Consider the following 21,456-nt stretch of genomic DNA (forward strand, 5'->3'; position numbering starts at 1 on the left):
CTCGAGTAGACATACAATTTTTTAAAAATAAAAATATATAAAGTGACTAAACAGGCCCGATGCAGAGAGAGAGAGCAACCAGCTTGATGGATGACTCACAGTAATGCTGCAAAATATCTCAACCCACACACACACACGCACACGCACACACACACACACACAAACACACACACACACACACACACACACACACACACACACACAGGCTGTGGTACCAAAGTTGAGATGGTTAACTATTCATAGGAATTGGACGGAAGTTGCCAAGTGGAACAAATACAGTGTGGATTAACATGGCGGCAGATTAAGAACAAATCTGTGATGAGATAATAATAATAATAATAGAATAAACGGCAAGCTGCTGCCGTGTGTAAAGCCTGAAACGTGCAGCCTGAGGATTCAGCAGGCTGTTTTAAAGGCCTGCAGATAAATGAGGATTAGTTCTGATTCAGTGTTGGCATGTTCTAGCATGTGTGTATTGTTGTTAATCAAAAAGTGCAACACATTGTTACCAGTGGTGCAAAAGTGTAGATGTGTGAAGCTTGAATTATGCTCCGCTGTCACGATAGAGGAGCGTCTGAGTGAAGAAGTTTGCAAAAATGAACACCTATATAATACTTCCTGGCATGGACAGCGTAGTGACGATGCTGTAGTATGCATAATTCATCCTTTAGCCTTAACAGAGAGTGACCTAAAGATGGAGCACAATTATACCTGTAATTTACACCCACCGACTGGAAGTTTACACCTGCTGTCAAACCCCATAAGAGATTGGTTTGGAATCACAATTTGCATTTGCCACCGCCACCACCAGACGGCTCAGTGGGCTAAGTCTGCACGTCGTGTTCGTAGCATTGTAATCTAGTTAGCGTTATCCTCAACACATGCCATCAGAGATGGTGGATCAATACCTGGCTCATGGCCCTGGTGTGGGGTGCTCTATGCTCGCCGGGGAAATGCAAGTGGTGTTTATGTGGTAACTGAAGGATGATGACGATGTTGAGCATCATGTAACCATGTAAATACATGGCATTTTGTTTTTATCTGGAGGGGTGTCTTTTTATTCTTTCACCATGCCTACCCTGTCGTCACTGACTAAACAAAACATTAGGTGCACCTGCACAAGTGCTGTGTCAGTGCTCACTGTCAGAGGTATTATCCATCCAACCATTTTCTATACCGCTTCTCCTCAATAGGGTCCCGGGGGAATGCTGGAGCCTATCCCGGCTGACTTCGGACGGCAGGCGGGGTACACCCTGGACTGGTCGCCAGCCAATCGCAGGGCACAGAGAGGTATTAATTTAACAATATTTGGTATTATAGTGGTTGCACTGGAGTACAGCTGTATCATAATGAGAGTTGTTTCTTGTCTTATTATGCTTCTTATGTTTCCATAAGATAGGAAACATTACTAAACTATGCCACGATGTACAGTGTACCTAATGTTTTTGCCATTCAGACAAGTATTCTCTTTCCTTATTGTAACCTCCTCCCTCCTCCATCACTTCCACTCTTCCCTCCCTTGAGGAGCTATCCTTCTTTTTATTCCTCTTCCCACTCCCTCCTGTCATGTTTCCCCATGTTCTTCTCTCCACACTGTCTGTTTGTGTACATCTCTCTTCCCACCTTCCCTCCAGCTCCTCCACATTATATACCCCATTAGCCCACTGTTTCTCCCCTGTCACCTTTCACTTTTCCCATCTGCACTCTTTCCATCTTTTCCCACCGATGCACATAATTTCCCTACTTTCCTCTGTTTTATCAGAGGAACACGGTGTGCTTTTATCACTGCTCGGTTCCCAGCCACTGGATCTTTTTGAGATGTCTATGTGTTACTGTTGAAGGTTGTCAATCAAGGTCGAGGGTTGTTAGGTATGTTGACAACTACTTTCTCCCACTGGAAGTTTCTGTACAAACCTCCTGAAGGGAAATACACACAAGATCTCCCAGTGGAGGGTAGCGCACAAGCCTGTGGCCCCAAACTGACATGTGATGCATTTTGATTAGGCAGTTGGGAGTTGGTATGTTCTGGCGAGTGGGGAAATATTGCAAACTGGTAATGGTCATTTTTCTTAATGCACAGGCATTTCTATTTAATCAGCAATCATTGTACCTGCAGAGGTGCATCGGTGGTACCCTTTAAAGGTACTGCTTATGTACTTTTGGCACTTAGTAACATACCTGGTGCACATCAAGCAGTTGGTGTGCAGACACATTATGATGCGAGCGTACCGACGCACCAAAACACTGGATATGATGTCCCTGAATGCGGCCATACCCATGCGATGCATAATTTATTTTTTGTCAAAGATATTTGCCAGCATTTGGCCTTGTTTTTTTGTACACTGTCTCGGTTTTTGTACACTATTGCACATAACAAACACATTTGTTTGCTGAGTTTCTGCATGTGAGTGAGTAGTGAGTGCAACTGCTAAACAACCGGCCATGGGGCCAAAGAAAGTTACGAGTGCCAGCATCTTGATAAAGAAGGTGAGAAACAGTATTGAATTCAATCTCGCCAGGATGTATGGGAAGTCTGCATCAACAATAACTTCCATCCGTTCATTATTTATAATTATTTTCCATTGTTTTCTGCATGTAAAACTGTGATTATTAATTGATTTCCCATGGGAAAAATTTTGGTTATAGTCAAACCTTTTGGAACAAATTAATAACAAAAACCGAGGTACCACTGCCTGGCTCTTTTCAAAAAAAGGGTTGCTGCGGTGATCTTTACAGTTCGCTGACATCATCAGAAATGTCATCTCCTTGCAGCACATCTCCGTGAACCTTTTTCACATCTTTATATATTTTATATCCTCTTCATTCCATGTCACTTGGTAAAAAAAAATTGCTGGATTAAGTAAAATCCTTTAAGTGTATGTGACCCGGCAGACGTCATGTTGTTTCGGGTGCGTGAGGTCGTCGGACAATGTGTATGTCACATGTGCTGTCCAATCTAGGTGCGACTTTATGTATATGTTTTACTGAGAGCATTATTTCGTCCACTGACAACAATACAACGTAAACCAGAGCACAAAAGCCTTTACCGCGATGTAATGTCCCTTTTTCCACACTGTACATATTTTGAGTGAGGGACAGTCTGCCTAAAAGCGGACAAAAAGGCGAGGCGTTTGACGACAGAATATAGGACCGAGTATAGTGTATGAGAGGAGGCGACAACAGTTCCGTGGCCCCGCCTGGGCTGCCGTTGTGTATTACAGATGATTACATGCACGCTGCAACTATTAACTCTGCACTTCAGGTAAGGAACTTTACTAAAAACAAAATACTAAACACCCTGTACCAACTCTTACTGTTGGACTTGCACCTTCCTAAAAGGAAACACTGCAAACCAAAGATGTCCAAAGTGTGGCCCAGGGGCCATTTTCAGCCCGCACCTTGTTCTTTGTTCTTTCTAATGAGATCTATTATTAGATATTACACTAATTTGCTTTGTCCCCTATAACACAAAGCTTATGTAGCTTATAGGACAATATACTGACCTACATTTGGATTGGTTTTAGCTTCTTTAATGTACACATCAAAGTGCCCCGCCACATCCTTAAATGTTTTTGTATGCTGTATCAGTATTTTTATGTTTTATTTGAGAATTGTATTTTTTGGAGAATTACCTGTCAGTAGTTTGCAATTTCATTTCCGTAATTCATTTTCAAAAATCCTTTAATAATAAAGAATAATAAAGAGTGTTTTTGGAGAAAAAAGGTTGTCCCTTTTACGCACAAAAAATATACTGAAACCGTAGCCCAAATTCCGAGGTGCGGACAACACCATGGGTTACCTGTACCCCTTCTACCAAGTATCTTTTTTTCCATTTTTGGTCTGGACCAGAGTACTCAACCACAAGTATGAAGGCACCCTTACAAAATGACATCGCTGTCCACTGACCGGGCATGTATGTTACTGCATTTTCTGCTTTACTGCTTGGTGTTCTTTTAAGAGAAACCTTTCAAAAGCACACCAAGAAATGTCCCACTTTTGTTCCTAATGTATCACAAGTGTGAAGGTGCCTATAGTGTTATATCCTTGTAGGCTTGGTACGAGCAGGTGAAATAGCTTCTATCAGGGAGATTGAGGAAGTTTCCAGCTTTTCACCTTAATGTGTGCATTGGCATGACTATGTAAGTCTTACAGTCATCAAAAACTGGGACCAATAAAGTCTGTTAAAGGTCTCTCTCTCTCCCCTGCCTCTTTCCCTTTTCCTCCCTCTCCCCTTTTCTCTCTCTCTCTCTCTCTCTCTCTCTCTCTCTCTCTCTCTCTCTCTCTCTCTCTCTCTCTCTCTCTCCTGCCTCTCAGTCGTCGCTGCTCAGTGTGCTGTGAGGACCTAGCGAGCATCATCTCTCTCCTCTCCTTACCTTCACTGAGTCGCTCCATCCTTCCTCCTCCTCCTCCTCTGCTATGACATCTCTCACCAGTGGCGCGCTGCATCTCACGCCGGCAGTCCGACACCGCTCCTCCATCATAGACATGTGCGCCTGGAATATCCGCGATTGATCGTCGGGTGGCGTCATTTTTTTTTGGTTTAGTGTTTTGTTTTATTTATTGAAAAGATATAACAACGAAAGAAGAAAAGGAGGAGGGGGGGCGGCCGTCATCTCATACCCCCCTCCGCTCCCTTCAGTCAAGCAGAGCGGCAAGGTGGGGGGAAGGCTTGAAGCCAGCTTGGATTTATTTAACAGCAACATGATGGATTTGGGGAGGTCGATGATGATGATGATGAAGAGGAGGAGGCTGACCGTGAGGAAAATGGCCAGACTAAGACGGGACCTCTGGCTTCTCCTCCTGACGGGGCTCCTCGTCGGGGATTTCTCCTCCTCTAGGGGTGAGTTTAGAAGTCCGTGTGCGCGTAAGCAGCAGCGAGATCGTGCCTAACTTGAGGTGCGTGCGCAAGTGAGTGCACAGCGAGTTTTTAACCAAAAGGAACCATAGCGTGCATGTGCGTGTGTGCGCAGTGCCCAACTTGCAGCCATCATCGCATTGGGACACATTTTTTAAGGACCGCATTCTCCTCAAATCTACCAAAGTAGTTCAAAATAAATCATGAATGACTTCAGTCTTCAGTGTGTGTGCTGTCACCACAAATCTGCACAAAGAGGACATCTGTCTAATTAAAACATTTAGGGTGGAAAAAAAAAAAAATCACGTACTCAAGCTTAAATGAGTTTGCCTCGGTTGCTGTGAAGATGCTTCTGTGAGTGCACCTTGTGTCAGCAGACCTGCAGTGCTGCCGCTGCCGCTGCTGCTGGTGATTGTGTTGCTGGTGGGAAGTTGGTGACCAACATGGATGCATGCAGCTCAGAGGGAGGAAAGTGTTAACGTTTTCCGTTTTTGGTGCAGCAAGCTGAGTTGTTTGTCAATGGCTTCTCTGTGTTGTGCTTCTGTAGCCCTTCCACTCCTGTCCTCTTGCCTGTCACTGTTACCCCCCTGACTCACTTTTCTTCTCTCGCTCTTGGTCTCACTCTCTCGCTCACAAACACACACACACACACACACACACACACACACACACACACACACACACAGGCACCAACTTGTCAGAATAAGCTGCTCCTTTTGGTGCATTGACTTTATGTTGTAGGTTGTGCCACGTTTATTCTTCCTGACACACTTACACCTGCAAAATTAAGAAGTAAAATAGCTTTAATTAGACTAATTATGGATATATGAGAGGTGGCTGCAAAATTTGGAAGGTGCAAATGTTCAAAGGGCTTAACGAAAACAAAAAAAATATCAGTACAAGTTTAGAGGGAACAGAATTTCAGTTGCAACAAGCATCCTACCCGTTTAGTAGTCACTGTCCTGTCAAGCTGATTTGGTTTTCATTTGCATGTGCATGCAAATGAATGGAGTGATGCGACTTGTTACATATCCTGACTTGTCTTTAAGACAATTATGGTGGCCCTCAAGGGTGAAAACCTGCAGGGCGTGCTACATGTCCACGGTTCAGAGAGAATTGACTGGATGTGAGAGTTGGGCATTTTGATGGTGCATTTAAGCTGTTTTGGAATTAACTAACTTCTGTCATCCATTCATCCGTGATTCATCTGTGCATGCATGTTTTTCTGCACATTGTGTCTCCCTCGCTGCTTATCAGCTATTCCGTCTACATTTTTGCCATTGAAAAGCCTCATGATAAGCCTGTCAGAAAATTGCTTCCAGCATAACCAATGAAATGTTTCAATCTAGCTGTGCAGCTACTCTTTGTTATTTAAGTTACACACACAGAGATGGAGTTAAAATAAATTAAAGGGGAAACGGGCATCTGGAAAGACAGACGTGGTGATGGCAATAATTAATTTTGTACGTCCTCAAACCCCAGATGGTGGGCAGCCTTTTAAATGTGGATGATGATGCACTTTAAATTCCAAGACACAACTAATTATTGATTGTCTGGAAATGTCACTTAAAATGTTATGAAAAGTCAAGAAACTTTAGCCGTGGAAAACAGTCCTGGTGACATTAAAACATGTGGGGGGGGAAAACCTGCAGGAGCTTGCAATTATCAATATATTTTATTAATATATTATAATGTATCAGTGCAATAATGATTATAATAGTATCATGCCGCCAATTAATTTCATTGGTTGGAAAAACAAGCCAAATGTGTGATGGGGATTTGCATATCTAATCTGTACATGTATCTGTCTCTGTATTCCTAATAGCATAAATGCTCCAATTAATGCCTCTATTCAGTTAATATAGTGTCCCTATGCATGTACTACAAAAGCAAACAAAAACTGGGGCTTTGACTTCACGCCGGGCCAAAAACATTGACATTAACAGCTGTGGCTATGAGCAACCTCCTGATGTACTTTTAACTCCACGGGATGGCAGTAGCTACATTTGAATTGGTCAGCAGCCAGCATATTTAATCTATCTCTGCATGTGCTTTAAAATGTTGGTTGCACGACTCAGCTGATAGTGTGCAATGCATGCTTGTTACATTTGCCAAACTGTTGAGCTCATGAACTCGTCAGTGAAGTCATTGCTCCTTACCACTATTACAACATTGGTTCTGTTGCCGGTGTGTTGTGCGGTATACTTTTATTTATTTTTACTAGGGCTGTCAAATGATTAAAATATATCATAAGAGTAATGAGCTATTTAATCATTATTAATTTGTACCTTTGTCTGAGATATACCCATTTTTGGATTTTATGAACAGAAAGATCAATGACAGGATAGGATTATGTATATTTATCATACTGTACAGTAGGGTTTATTAATGGCTCCAAATGAACTTAAATTTTCTGGGGGAGGGCCCGCAGACCCCCCTTTTCAAAAAAGCTAGATCCGCCCCTGACATATTAGCCATTGCTCTTTTTATGCGGAGAATAGAGGATTGTGGCCGCACGGTGGCTTTGTGGTTAGCATGTTGGCCACACAGGAGATCGGGAAGACCTGGGTTCGAATCTCCGATTGGGCATCCCTGTGTGGAGTTCGCATGTTCTCCCCGTGCGTGGGTTTTCTCCGGGTACTCTGGTTTCTTCCCACATTCTATGCATGTTAATTGCTGACTATTAATTGTCCATAGGTAGGAATGTGGGCATAGAAAATGGATGGATGGAACAGATGATTGCTTCAGTGGACTTTAGTAGTTGTCCAGTTGACGTCCAGTTGTCTTCTATGAGTTGATTTTGTTGTGTTGATGTTTGGAGTTTGGCGTGTCCATAAATGCACCTCACCGTAGTGTGGTAGCCGATGATGTATGATGTTGGAACTGAGCACTGCGGTTGATGTGTTGAGGTAGGGACAAATACAAAAAAATGTGTCAGACCCTGTGTACACCTGTGAGGACGCTATACTTGTCTCTGTCGACTGTCATATGATGGAGGTGTGGCTTGCCATAATGCACGTGTTCATTACGATAAAAAATGTTAACTTAATGAAATAAATGAGTTACTGTCGTTAACCTGTTATTTTTAACAGCCCTAATTTTTACTCCCTTTCCACTTTCTCATGTACTGCAACCCATCACTAAAGTTAAGTTGGTATGTCATGTCATGCTTGCGTGGGTTTGGCGCATGTACTCAAGCTTTCTCCCACTGTCCAAAAACATGCACTTAGGTTAATTGGAGACTCTAAATTGGAGACAGCAAGACGTCTCTGTTTCACTCTCCCGTTTTTTTCTATTTTTTTGCTATTTTGTTGTTCATGTTGGACATTCAACGTGCTGCGTTGCATTGCAGTATAGAGACAACTTTTGAACATCGGCGGGGTTCACCACGAGCTTTCGTTCAGCCTCTCGGACTGGCTTTCTTCTGTGTCGGGAGGACGCAGCAGCCTGCGGGCCTGGTGAGCTAAATGCCCAGGAGCGTCCGGGGTGGAGACGAGGCAGGAGGGGCGGCCTGCGTGCTAGGCTAAAGGCTGTAGCGACTGGGCCACCGCTGCTGAGGCTGTTGCTGGCCAGCGTCCGCTCTCTCGAAGACAGGATGGATGAGCTGAGAGCAAGGGTTGCAGCTACGTGAGATCGGAGAATGCTGTGTGTTCGCGGAGGCCTGGCTGGACGGAGGATTTACCGGACTCGGCGGTCCGGTTGGGGACATTTGCCACCTGCTGGGGAGATCGGACCTCGGCGTCTTGTGGACACAGAGCCTCGGGACTGTTCTCCCCGAATGTTACCAGCATGTAGGCTTTCCCATGAGGGCAAATAGCATCCTGTACCAAGTCTACAGCAAGATGAAAGGTGCTTTGAAGGCTCTTCCAAGTCCCCATTTTGGAAAAGCTAATGTCTCTTCTGTTGTTGTTGCTTAATTTATTGTTATTACTGTTTCTTCTGTTCTTATTCATTGTCTTGTGTTTTTCTTTTTTTCTTTCTGCTGGGAGAATGAACAGAACAAGAACTTCATTGCATAGCAGAACTACCTGTTCGACTGTGCATATGACAATAAAACTCTTGAATCTTGAATCTTGAATAAATTGTCCATAGGTGTAAATGTGAGTGTGAATGGATGTTGCGTCAGCTGGGATAGGCTCCAGCTCACCCGTGACCCTGACTGGGATAAGAAGTCAAAACAAATGGAAGATTCATATAGTATCTTCCCCCTATGCACATGAGGTCATTTAAACCAACAATTTCAACACACACACACACACACACATTAACGCGCACACACTGAGCGACAATTAGCCGACATTGAGTCAATGCCAAACAACAAGACACTGCACGTTGTCCGTCCCTTGTGTGGAGCTCACACTGGCATACTAATGTCACACATGGCAAACACTCTGGTCGCGTGGATGAGAAGACGTGACTCGAACAGAACTACACCCCCAAATAAGTGTAGGTTACATTGAGGAACAAATTAAGAATGCATAAAAGTATTACTGTTTTAGGGAAAGATTGTGGTTGGAGTTGCTCTACGGCAGGGGTCTCAAACTCAATTTCACCGGGGGCCACTGCAGGTAGAGTCTGGGTGAGGGTTGGGCGCATCAAGTATTGGGAGTCGGGCTGAGAATCTCAGGGTATCTCACGATATGATACGATTTGCAATACATGGCTCACGATAACGATAATATCTTGATACGGTGATGGGGTGACACAAAAAAATTAATCATTTTGTAGTTTGCTGCCTTCAGCTGGGATACGCTCCAGCTTACCCGTGACCCTAATGAGAATAGAATTTTTACAGCATATTTTAACCAGAATACAAGCAGCAACGCTGCAAAAAGAATGAGACTGTTTTAGTGCAACATAAGTGTAAAGAGGATTTTAGTTTAGGTGTCACTCGTGACACTGTTTCGAACTCATTCAGGAATCACAACATCTCATGTCTCTCAAGTAGATCAACTCTATAAAGTAGAAGCATAACAAAAATATATATTTAGTGTAGTACGGCAGTTGCCCTAAGATTGCCTGGCGACCAGTCCAGGGTGTACCCTGCCTCTCGCCCGAAGTCAGCTGGGAAAGGCTCCAGCATACCCCCACGATCCTAGTGAGGATAAGCGGCATAGAAAATGGGTGGATGGATTTAGTTTTGCTTCTTCTTCTTTCATTTATTCTTCTTCAGTGGTTTCCGCCCAATTTTCCTCCGTTCTGGCAAAGAGCTCCTGCTAGATGACATGTGCCTCGGCTCACTGAGAAGGGACGGAGCTAGAAGTCTATAGCGGCTATATTTTAATAATAAAAAAAACTATACAAAGCAAGAGCGTATTGCTAATCCATAATAGGGTATAATATCACGGTAGTTTGAGATAAAGATGTTTTGTCACTGCCCTAAATGGGAGTGATGCCGGCTCCCAGCATGCATTGTGGTATTTGGTAGTTTGTAAAAAGTTGCTGAAGTTATGTGTTTAGAGTTAACATACAGGAGTTGTTTATTATTCCCCATAGTAGTAGTTGCTTTATGTGTGTTTATGTACCTGTTACATGTTATGCTATCATTTTGTGTCAGCACCGTCATTGTAGGTAGCGTTCTGTCTATTTTATTTTATTTCTGCAATGAGCCATGTTCAACAGATGGCCCCTGTTTCCACACTTTGGATTCCCATTTGTGTTTCACCAGGCGACGGAGGAGTGTCACCAAGCTCTGCCTTCTTGGCCCTGGCACTGGTCAGGGGATGGCTTGCATTTTAGAGGAGTTTATGCAGCTTTTAGACTCAAATTGCATTGCACGGTGGTATGGAGGTGGTGTTTCACTCACGCTCGCCTGCACTGTGGATGCTTACCTTTGTTGACTACTTGTAATTAATTACCGAATAAATAGATGACACAAGAAACACGTCCTGTCTTTCACTTTGAATGCCCACCCCTACTTGCTAAATATAGCGACCATGCCGCTATATTGTCAACACGGATCTCCTATATGTATGAGGTGTGTTATGAAGTGGAGTCGCCACGGTATTATTATTATTATTATTATTATTGTTATTATTATTATTATTATGTTTATGTTTATGGTGATTAATGGTAAGGGTGATTAAGGGTGCAGACAAGTCCGAACATGTACATGTTTTGATCTGACAAGTAACTTTGATCAAATTAGAATTACTACCGGAGACAGCTTTTGTCCCAAAAGAACTCTTGTCACGTTTTAATCTGGCAAGACGTTGTGACACCCCTACTATATACCAGGGTTTCCGCTACATGTAACTGATAGTAGTGCACACGCACATATTGACCACAGTTAGTTTGAAAATGATACAATATCATAAAAATGTTTCGCTGCGCTTTATTTTGATAAGGATGCACCGGAATCGCCTGGCCGCCCTCCCATGCAGCCCACAACTACAGCTTCAAAAAAACCCTAGGGGAAACCCTGATTTACAAATGATTAGCATTTCACAGTAACACAGTCATTTCAAAGTTTACAGGTAATAATAGTAGTTGAAATCATTCAATAATTCACAATTCAATTCAATATGGCAATAAAGATAACTACACATAATTCCTCAATAGTTGTGTACATAACCTTAAATAGCTACTTAGCGTTCATTACACATATAGTTCATGTAGTATGTCCAGTTAACATTTGCTATCAAACATTATAGATATACAAGAAATTTAAATTATTATGCAAATGAAGTCAAGGCAACGTATGAAAAAGGTTTCAGCAATGGGCACATTTTCCAGTTAATCATTAAATAATAGTTTCACAAACAAAAATGTAGAAAACAGTAAAAACAAAAAAAGTGGAACCATCAAACTGACATTTTTTCTAGATAACTTAACTGTTATCTATTGTTATAGATCTAGGCGTCGTACCGCTGAGTTAGTTCATCCGTAATCTGAATAGTAAAGATGAAAGGTGGATTTACCGTGTGCCGTCTACTGACCACTTAATCTTTGCCGTGGAGGAGCAACAGCAGATCAGGAAGAGAGCTTATTGTCAACTGGAATGACCTCTAGAAAGTGACGTTTATGACGTGGTTGACACATGCGATTGACGTAATGGACACTCCTGCTGTAGGGACACATATCGCTGGTGGAACATCATTAAAAGGTCAGTTTAGCATAATTTGTGGAGCTATGCGGATTCGCCCAACCTCTAGCTGATGAAGAGGTGCGTCCCAAATACCACTGATATAAAACAAGTGAACAGTAACTACATCTCAAGTATGCATGTGAGACATGGAGCTTGTGATGGCAAAGGGCTCTCTGAGACATATTGCTGCTTCATGCTGGCTTTCAAATGAGATAGTGCTCTGTCAGAAGTTTTAAAAGAGCCATGCCCTACATACAGTAGATTATAATGTAGGAAGAGATGGTAGAGGAGGGGCGAGTGTGTGTGTGTGTGTGTGTGTGTGTGTGTGTGTGTGTGTGAGAGAAGACAAAGAGACCGAGAACAAGTAGAAGATGTTGGGGCAGAGGGGCAGACAAAGTGAAGGAGAAAATGAAAATGTATTCCTCAGCAGACACGATTAATCACAAATGACTTTTCCATCTTGCGCTGCTCTGCTAGTAATGCCTGGAATTAAGTAATGACATCATAACCCTGTCCATTCGGACTTTATACCTCAGATTTGTTGGGAAATCCGCCGAGGTGACCTGAAGAAGGCTCAACAGACGGGGCCTCTCTCACATCTGTTGATCAATTCATCAATGTTTAATGTTTGCAGTCAATGCTACATGACAGCTACTTGATTTTCTTGTGTACCTGACAAGGGTAAGAAATGGAATTGTGGAGCATGCATATTTCATATGACATTGTAGAAGAAAGCAGTTGTTGTGTAATTTGGACATTTTTGAATAAAACTGCAATTTTCCAACTTCCCTGGGAGAGTAAAAGGTTGCCCGAGCGGGTATAGTGTGGTCATTTGCGAGTTGACGTCAAAATGTAGATTCTAGGGCATTTGACAAAATTTGCTTCAAGTATTAATTTTAGTTGGCAGAAGAACATTTGTCTTTACACCAAAGTTCATAAAATCATATGATTTGTTCATGGTCATGTGACAATTATCATTCCTACCCCTGAAGCATCATCCCAGTAAAATGGGCCCAAAAAGTATCTTTGGTGAGCTGTAAAATGGAAGCACAGGCGACGACCCTAAAAAGTTGTTGCAATTGGCTTGTGCCTCTCTTTTAATTCCTGTCTTTTTTGACACAACAGTTTGTTGCTGTTTCTCTGTAGCTTTTGGTGCAGACGCCTCACTGTGTTGGGAGCTGAGGGTTATTTCATAACACAGGATTACTCAGCCAGCTCTAAAAATAAGCATGAAATGAACCTCTCGACTGGCGTTCATAATGAAAGATTGCTCAGTGTGGCAACAAGATATCCATGAAAACTAATATCCAAATTCAATTTGACAAATTGTTCCAGAACATCAACAGCTATGGTATATTTTACCAATTCTAATAGATCAGGCACCATCATTTCCACTGCAGTTTTGATGGCTGCAATATTTTTTGTCATACTATTTTGGAATTACGTGTAAATGGTAATATGAAGTTTTATATACTGTATATATGTGTACAGTATGACACTGGATAAAATATAAGTATGTTTTGCATACGTCAAGTCCACTTAAGCTTAGTGCAAATGTCACCTTACCACCTTCCATTACCTTCTCCATCTGTATAGTGTAGATTTAAACAAGTAGCACACATTACCTTCACTTGATGCCTGGGTTTTAAAGTGATTAATTAGCGTGCTCAGAGAAAAACAAATAACTAATGCTTAACACTTAGAAGGGCACTCAGAGAGTTAAGACTTCCGCTAAAGCTGCAATGTATCATTCGAACAGCTAAATAGTAAACATTTATCCGCATCTGGAATTACTTTTTTGTCCAATGAAACAAACATAAGCACGACAAATTAGAATAGAATGCAGATTTAAAAAAAAATCAATAAAATATATACTGTATGTTTCATCACGTTGTTTTTTTAAACAATTAATAGCTTTGCTTCTTGAGCTTCCGTTCAAAGTAATTATTATGAGAAGAAAGTATATTTTGGTTTCAGTTGTTTAATTTGTATGCATAAAGCGCTAAAACACTTCCTTTTGTGTGTCTGTAGCTTTAATGCTAATGAGCTGTCCCTGTCCACGCCCGTCTCCAAGTGTGCGGCTCCATAAGAGGCGTCATTTTGCATTTTATCCACCTTTTACATAAACTGTCTGCACTTGTCTAACATAATAGATGCCAGATAGTCGTCACTCGCCAATTCATGGTTCAAATTCTGCGGCTTCACTATATTGCGATTTTTCTGAAATATATTAAATAATAGTGTCGTCCTGATAAAACTTTTTCACTTCCGATTCGATTCAGATATCGCAGCCTGGAACATTGGCGGATACCGATATTGATCGGCTATCCTCACAGATCATACATACTTTTATTACTTGTTTAGTAGCGTGGGACGTTAGGAAAGGCTTAATCAAGTAATATTACCCAAACGGAGAATAATACAGTCGTCCCTCGCTACAAAATCACAGTTCAAATTTATGAATAACATTTATTACTAGCAGGTAGTCAATACGGAAACAGAGCTAAGATTTCAACTTCTATTGCACTGATTGAAATCACGGAGGCGCAGGGGATTGAGGCGCAATTGATATGAATTGATATGTAGTATTCTACACTGGTCACTAGGGGCGCAACGATTACACTAAATTCATGGTTCGGTGCAGTTTGACATGTTTGTGTTACAGTCCGATTTTTTTTTTCATTTAAAAAATAAATTACCTTGCCCTTTTTTAATTTTATTCAAATTGCCAAAATATTTCACATTTTTTCATTTTTCAAAATTTTCAGCATGTTATGAATGTAGGGGGTGGAGCTCAGTGCTTGACAACGCAACCTAAGCCAGAGTAGTTGATCACAGATACACTGAGCTTTCAGCACAGAGCGCCGTCAGAAGTTGATAAAATAAATATGAAACTGCGTATTGTTCGATGCAGGGGTCACGGTTCGATACAGATACACGTATTGTTACACCAATACTGGTCACTAGATGTCAGTAATGTTACCTGATTGCAGGAAAAACAGGATTTTATTGCAGGTTTGAATAATCTCACAGCAGGCACAATAATCCCCAATAAAATACGGGCTACTGCTGGGGTGGTAACCTGCACCAAGTTGAAGCTCAACTCTGAACCCTCGATGTCACTTCCTGTCCACCTGCCACTCAACTCCTGTAGGGAACATTTATAGCAGCACACATGAGCACAGTCTTATGTCTTAGATGGCTTATTTACTCTTATTATTTTTACAATATTGGCTAATACGAGTGCAAAGGTGACTATAGGGGTGTTATTTTCTGTCTAGAGGGCTTTAATAATGTTAAAAACTCTATTTAAAAGGTTGTAAACAGGTTTTCTATGCTCTAACTAAGAAAGTATTTGATTTATAAATATGGAATCCTGCTTCGTGGAAATTCACTTGTCACGGTCGGGTCTGGAACCAATGAACCGTGATAAGGGATTACTGTATTAGATACAACAGTGTACTATTAAGGAGTGGGACACAAGGACACAAACATTAGCAACACTAGCATAGCTATGTGAGCTACGGTGCTAACATTACAGTCACATTTTAACAGCCGCATCATGCCAGCTTTTCCTATTCACTGAAAAAAAAAAACATGATGAAACTTACAGCCTCCATGTCTGTAGCTGACAGTTGGCAGAGCTTTAGGCTTTATTTTAAGATGTGTGGTGAAGCCTTTTTAATATATTTTTACCAAGTGGTGTGCGTATCCTGTGGTATTGATTCCCACACTTTCATCTGAACGTGGTAAATTTGCTGAAGTGTGTTTATTTTGTAAAATGTTAATACAACTGTGGCAATTCCTTGTGTGCATTCTCACCTAAATGCAATGGCAGCATACTAACCATTGGTACAGTATATCAATTGCATGCTGATGAAGGTGTAATATTCTGTCATTAGCTTGCAAATGAATGCCATAATTGTCAATCAGGTCAAACGTTTTAAAAGATACTCTTATCACTGTGTTGCTGTCCCCCTCTGTAACATGTCCTCGGGCTGCGTAGCTAAAATAACACAGATAAAAGTCATTTGGTAGTTACTCATCAAGAAATGAGAGTACGGGGGTCAGCTGCTAGGATGTGATAGGGAGTCTGCATTTTGGTCCAAAGACACTTAAGATCCATTGTGCATGTGTGCGCCGTGTGAGGCGGTATCATCCCCGCAGCTTTAAATGCGAGTCGGGTGCAGTTTAACTTGAGGCTTGTCGTGTCTGTTAATGAAGCACTTTTGCTACTTTAGCCGTCTTTCTTCGCCTCTTTGTTAGTGTGGCATTTTACGTAAGCTGTCGGGTAATGGCTGGCTAGCGGGCTAACATTAAGCAGGCTAATATGTCTGTTAATGTCACATTAGTGTTATTTCAGCTTTTCCCGCACTTAGTCCCACGGTTTAAGGGCATACTGTGTGTGTGCGTGCGTGCGTGTGTGATACACTGTTGCAGCACACCTAGGCGGTGTGTGTTTGCGTGTGTGTGTGTGTGTGTGTGTGTGTGTGTCTCCTCGCCACATATGGAGGCAATGAGTTTTATTTCCATTTCAAAGCAATGAGTCAGCAGCAGCAGAAGCTACTTTCATCCATTAATGTGATTTTAGGAAGAAAGCGAGACTGTGAAACACTCAGACTGCAATACATGCAGCTACAGTAATTATTACACTCCAGGTTGGCAGAGGATTGCTATTGTTTCTAGCTATAATGTCTCTATCTCGGTGGCCTTCCATCATCGACAAACACCTCCCATCATCCAAAGCCCTCCTCACAGTTGACTCAACCGTTTACTTTTTAAAAATTCAATATCCTTGCACTTCACTTACCTGAATTGTCCAGTATTTTAGTGCAGCTGTCTTTCACATTATCTGCTTCACTAGACTGCCAAATGTGTTGTTGGTGTTCTTTGTAAGAAAAGGTGAAACTTAGACAGCAGATGAATCACTAAAAGGACAGGCAGTGTCAGTGTTTGTCTCGGCCTTCAAAGGAAAGTGCTCAGGGTCAGGATTGTATCTGTGTGTGTGTGTGTGTGTGTGTGTGTGTGTGTGTTTGTGTGTGTTGGCAGGGAATAGTTATAGGATTGTTTGATGCTCGAGTGCTCTTTTGTGTGCGTAAACACCATGCGTGAGCTTTAAGCACGTCTTCTGTTCCGAGTGCATCCATGCAAGATGTTGCTGCACAAGTTGCGCGTCATATTAATGCAGTGCTACAAGTTGAAAGTGAATGTTGAGTATGAATTTGTTTATGTGTGTGTGTGTGTGTGTGTGTGTGTGTGTGTGTTCGGTGTCTGCTTACAAAAGCCTTCACGCATGAATATGTGGACAGAGAAATTTGTGTGTGCAGTTTCCATGTACAAACAAGTGGCTGCGTTGCTCTCGAACACGATGCCATTAGAATGTACAGTCATCCCTCCTTTTATTGGTTCCAGACCCAACTGTGAAAAGTGAATTTCTGCGAAGTAGGATTCAATATTAATAAATGGAATATTTTTGTAGTTCGACCATACACAACCTGTTTACGACCTTCTAAAAACGTTTTTTTTTACATTATTAGATCATAGTAAACATGAAATAACACCCCTATAGTCACCTCTATACTTGTATTTCCGAATATAGTATACATGATAAGCAATAATAAGACATAATAACTCGCCGTTAGCATTGGGAAAGTTCCCTGTTGTAATTTCTTAAACACAATGTGGGTCGATCGCATGACATTAAAAAAAAAAAAAAGATCGGCATCAGCCTATCAATCATCCTCACTTGACTGAGGATGAATGATAGTCATGCCAGTCTGACATGCATCTGCCACACAGACACTCCGACAGCACTGCAGGCTTTGCTTACATCACACTGCACACCGCTTGTGTACAGGCGACAACATATCTGAAGTAGGGCTGGACGATATATCGATATTTTTAAAATATTGATACTACCAAATATATCGTTCATATCGATATGGACTGGATTTGCGCTGTTCTCTTGTATCTTGACACGGAGTTCTGTCTGGCTCTGCTGTGTGTGGCCCCACCTCGTGCTCCGCGCTAGGTCTGCCGACATTCCAAACCCTCTTGGCGACATACTGATAAAATTTTCTCAAAAGCAATCAGCGACAAACGTAGCTACTTTTTCTGGCATCGTTGGACAGTTTCTGTTATTTGGAAACGTAAGAGAACGTAAGAGAAAGTAAAGCTCCAGGTGCACACTGCAGTGGAGATCCACGCATCCTCGAGGCGCGATGCCACCAGGGTGGATCTCGTCCTGTTTTACAGAGCAGGATCTCAAACGAAATCAGGATTCCTTATTTGTAAATGGAATAATTTCGTAGTTAGAGCATAGAAAACCTGATTACGACCTTCTAAATATAGTTTGGACATTATTAGAGACCTCCAGACATGAAATAACACACCTAAAGTCACTTTTACACTCTTATTACTCAATATAGTCAAATAAGAGTAAATAACCCATTATAAGACTCGCGCCTGTGTGTGTTACTATAAATGTGTTCCCTTGGGGTGCTGAGTGGCAGGCGGGCAGGAAGTGACGTCAAGGGTTCGGAGTTGAGTTTTAGCTTGCCATGGGTCATAGCCGCAACAGTAGCCTGTGTTTTTATTAGGGCTTATTGTGCCTGTTGTGCGAAAATTCAAGCCTGCAATAAAACCCTGTTGTTCTGGCGTTTTCACTGCACATTACAGTAACATTACTGACACCTAGTGACAGGTGGAAAAAAACACATTCTGTATTATGCACAGCCTCTTTGTATGCGTCTTGTGTTTGCTTTATATTTGTATTTTCAGTTCATATTTTCATATATTTTTATGCATGAAAATTGTTCATTTAGTCCAAAAAATGTAAAACCTGCTTCCATATGCATATTTTTAAACTAATAATAGACCGTATTCAACGACAAAACGGCGATAATTTATAATTTTTAATTTTTTACTTCTAATATGTCATTATATATTGAGTTCAGGGTCATGAGGAAGCTGGAACCTATCCAAGCTAAGAACACACAGGCACGCGCGCACATCATTTGTTGTTTTTCCAATACATAAAATAATGTCAACGTGCATAAAAAAGGGGACATCTAGTCACCCAATATTGAACAAATTATGATGACATAACGAAATAGCATGATTATAAAATAATGAAAACTATTTTAAAATTATGATCAAGATTGTCAATAGTGTGAAATGATTGTGGATGCTTGAATTGAAAATTTGGGCTCAACCATGACACTATGGGCATTTTAATGCATTAATATATAGCTAGAATTTTGTCAATAACTTATCAAATTGATTGGTTTGTTAATTAAAAGCAACTGAGGCACTGTGGAGTGCACTACTTGACTGCAACCAGCAGAGGCGCTGTTGATTCAGTCTAAATTAGTTTGCTGCCTAAAGAGAACCAAGTTAGCTATGGGAACATTGCAACATGCAACATTATCCTGCTCAATAAAACACATTACAACATCCCATTAGAAATAAAATTTAACTAATTAATTTATTATTAATTTCCCCCCTAGTCAATCAGGTGAATTGAGTTAATTCCACCTTTACACAACACACTCTGCCTCGTATGTGCTCATTTAAAATAATTGTTTGTTGTTGGAGGTGTAATGTGGCCATTTCAATGCATGCCTGCATTAGTGGGCACATTGTGTGTGTGTGTGTGTGTGTGTGTGTGTGTGTGCGCGTGTGCAAGCGTGTGTACTGTACGTCTCTGTATAAATGTATAAGCCACAGGCTATCGTTCTTCTAGTAGCTTCGTTCATATTCTATCCATTTTTAATGATCGGTAATGGTTGCTAGCAGTCTTGCACCGACAATGTGAGGACACGGCAGAAAAACAAAAACGTCTCGTGGTAGACAAAGAGAGTAGTATTATGGGATGGACGCAAGAGAGACAGGGGAAAGAAAGCAGGAGGATGTTAATAGATGTTAGCTTGTGAAAACTAACATCTTAGCACCTTAGCAGAAAAGGTCCCGTGGTACACTGTGCCTCCGCATTGGAGCCCTAAGGGAAAGAGGCCCGCAGCCTGTCTGACTGGCTGACTTTCAGCAGATTTACTGGCTAAATGATGGACTGCTTGTTAAGTTGATTGACTGACTTGCTGACTGAATCGCTTGTGTTACAGACTGGCTGTGTGACTGACTGAGGAATTTGCCGACTTTGGAGAGGCGAGTGGGAAAACTCCTTCAATTGTGTTTACAAGAAGGCTCTGGAATGGGCTTTAAGGTTCCACAGGCCAAGAAATGTACTTTGCACACTGTAGTCGTTAAACAGGATGCTTTATTGCAGACACTTGCTTTGAAAATCTGACAAAATAGAATCAAAATGGGCGGGGGGGGGAGTCTTGTGTGTTCCAATAAATATCCTGGGTTGAAATTTTGGGCACGGATGAGCGTAATAATTGATTAATTAATTGTTGAGAATTTGTTATGTTGATTATGTGGTTCATGAGTAATTGATCGATTGGGTTGGTTAATGGCGTACTGATGCAATTGAGACCAAATAGAGCGTAGTACTTAGCTGCAACCAGGAGAGGCACTGTTGATTCAGTCTCAACTACTTTGTCGTCTGAAGCAGTAGTCCCCAACGTTTTTGGGCTTATAGACGGGCTCGTTTCTGTCAAACCTGTGACAGACCGGTGAAAAAACATAAAAAGACAGCGAGGTGTGCTCAAGACCTCATAGTCATTGAATGGTGTTGTCATGCGCTGTACCAATTTATAAAACAATCCCAAAAAAAACCCCATTCCAATGAAAACCAAACAAAGTTGAATCAAAGTGAATTGCACTACGTTGAAACAGAGAATGACTACTACAAAACCTAAAGAATAAAAGTAATCAGTAAAAGTCAGTCAAACTGGAAGCTTTCTAGGTTTTCATGCCCTGCTGATGTCTAAAGCCTGAGCATTATCACCCTGTCAGCCGGAAAGGAGAGGCAGAGAGATTGATGGAGAGCTGCAGACAGGCAGGCAGGCAGGCAGGTAACAGAAGCAGGTTAAGGAAGAGATGAAGATGGAAAGAGCAACAATATAAAATTATTTTTTTTTAAATACAGCGTGTAAAAGCCTTTTAAAGCAGCTGCCTCTCAAAATGTCTTTTTTTGACACAAGGTCTAATTGTAACCAAAATGCCATTGTAAGAGACCGTCCACAATGACTCGACAAAAAAAAACAAACCAACCATAAATTCCCATTTTGTTTTTGTCTTTTCATCCAGATCGCTCTCGCTCTCGCACACACACACACACACACACACACACACACACACACACACGCACACCTAAACACTCAGCTGTATACACATTGATGTTACGGCGTCCTTTACAGGCCATTACACCTAAACAATGCTTACTAGTGTCTGACAAGTGATGGCTAAATAACAGATGCTTCGGCCTTTCTTAACTCGTGTTTGGGAAAAGCAAACTCGGTGTGATTTGTTTTCAGATGGGGTCACAGCTTCTATAAGAAACACAAGGAATGCAAAAATTCTAGAAACAACTCCACAGGAACTGTCTTAACCA

The 21,456-nt window shown here is 41.5% G+C and overlaps 1 protein-coding gene across 4 annotated transcripts in view; it reads left to right on the forward strand.

Moving 5' to 3' along the window:
• Nucleotides 1-4,323: 4,323 nt before the first annotated feature.
• The window catches only part of LOC129178114 (CUB and sushi domain-containing protein 1-like), a 493,613-nt gene continuing 476,480 nt past the window's right edge, over nucleotides 4,324-21,456 (forward strand). For all 4 annotated transcript variants that reach the window (XM_054769950.1, XM_054769952.1, XM_054769951.1 and 1 more), the window contains exon 1: nucleotides 4,324-4,840. In XM_054769950.1, coding sequence (XP_054625925.1) covers nucleotides 4,702-4,840 — 139 coding nt within the window. In that variant the 5' untranslated portion in view covers nucleotides 4,324-4,701. The remainder of the gene's footprint in view (nucleotides 4,841-21,456) is intronic.

The sequence above is a fragment of the Dunckerocampus dactyliophorus genome, chromosome 3, assembly GCF_027744805.1.
Source record: "Dunckerocampus dactyliophorus isolate RoL2022-P2 chromosome 3, RoL_Ddac_1.1, whole genome shotgun sequence".
Taxonomy (NCBI): domain Eukaryota; kingdom Metazoa; phylum Chordata; class Actinopteri; order Syngnathiformes; family Syngnathidae; genus Dunckerocampus; species Dunckerocampus dactyliophorus.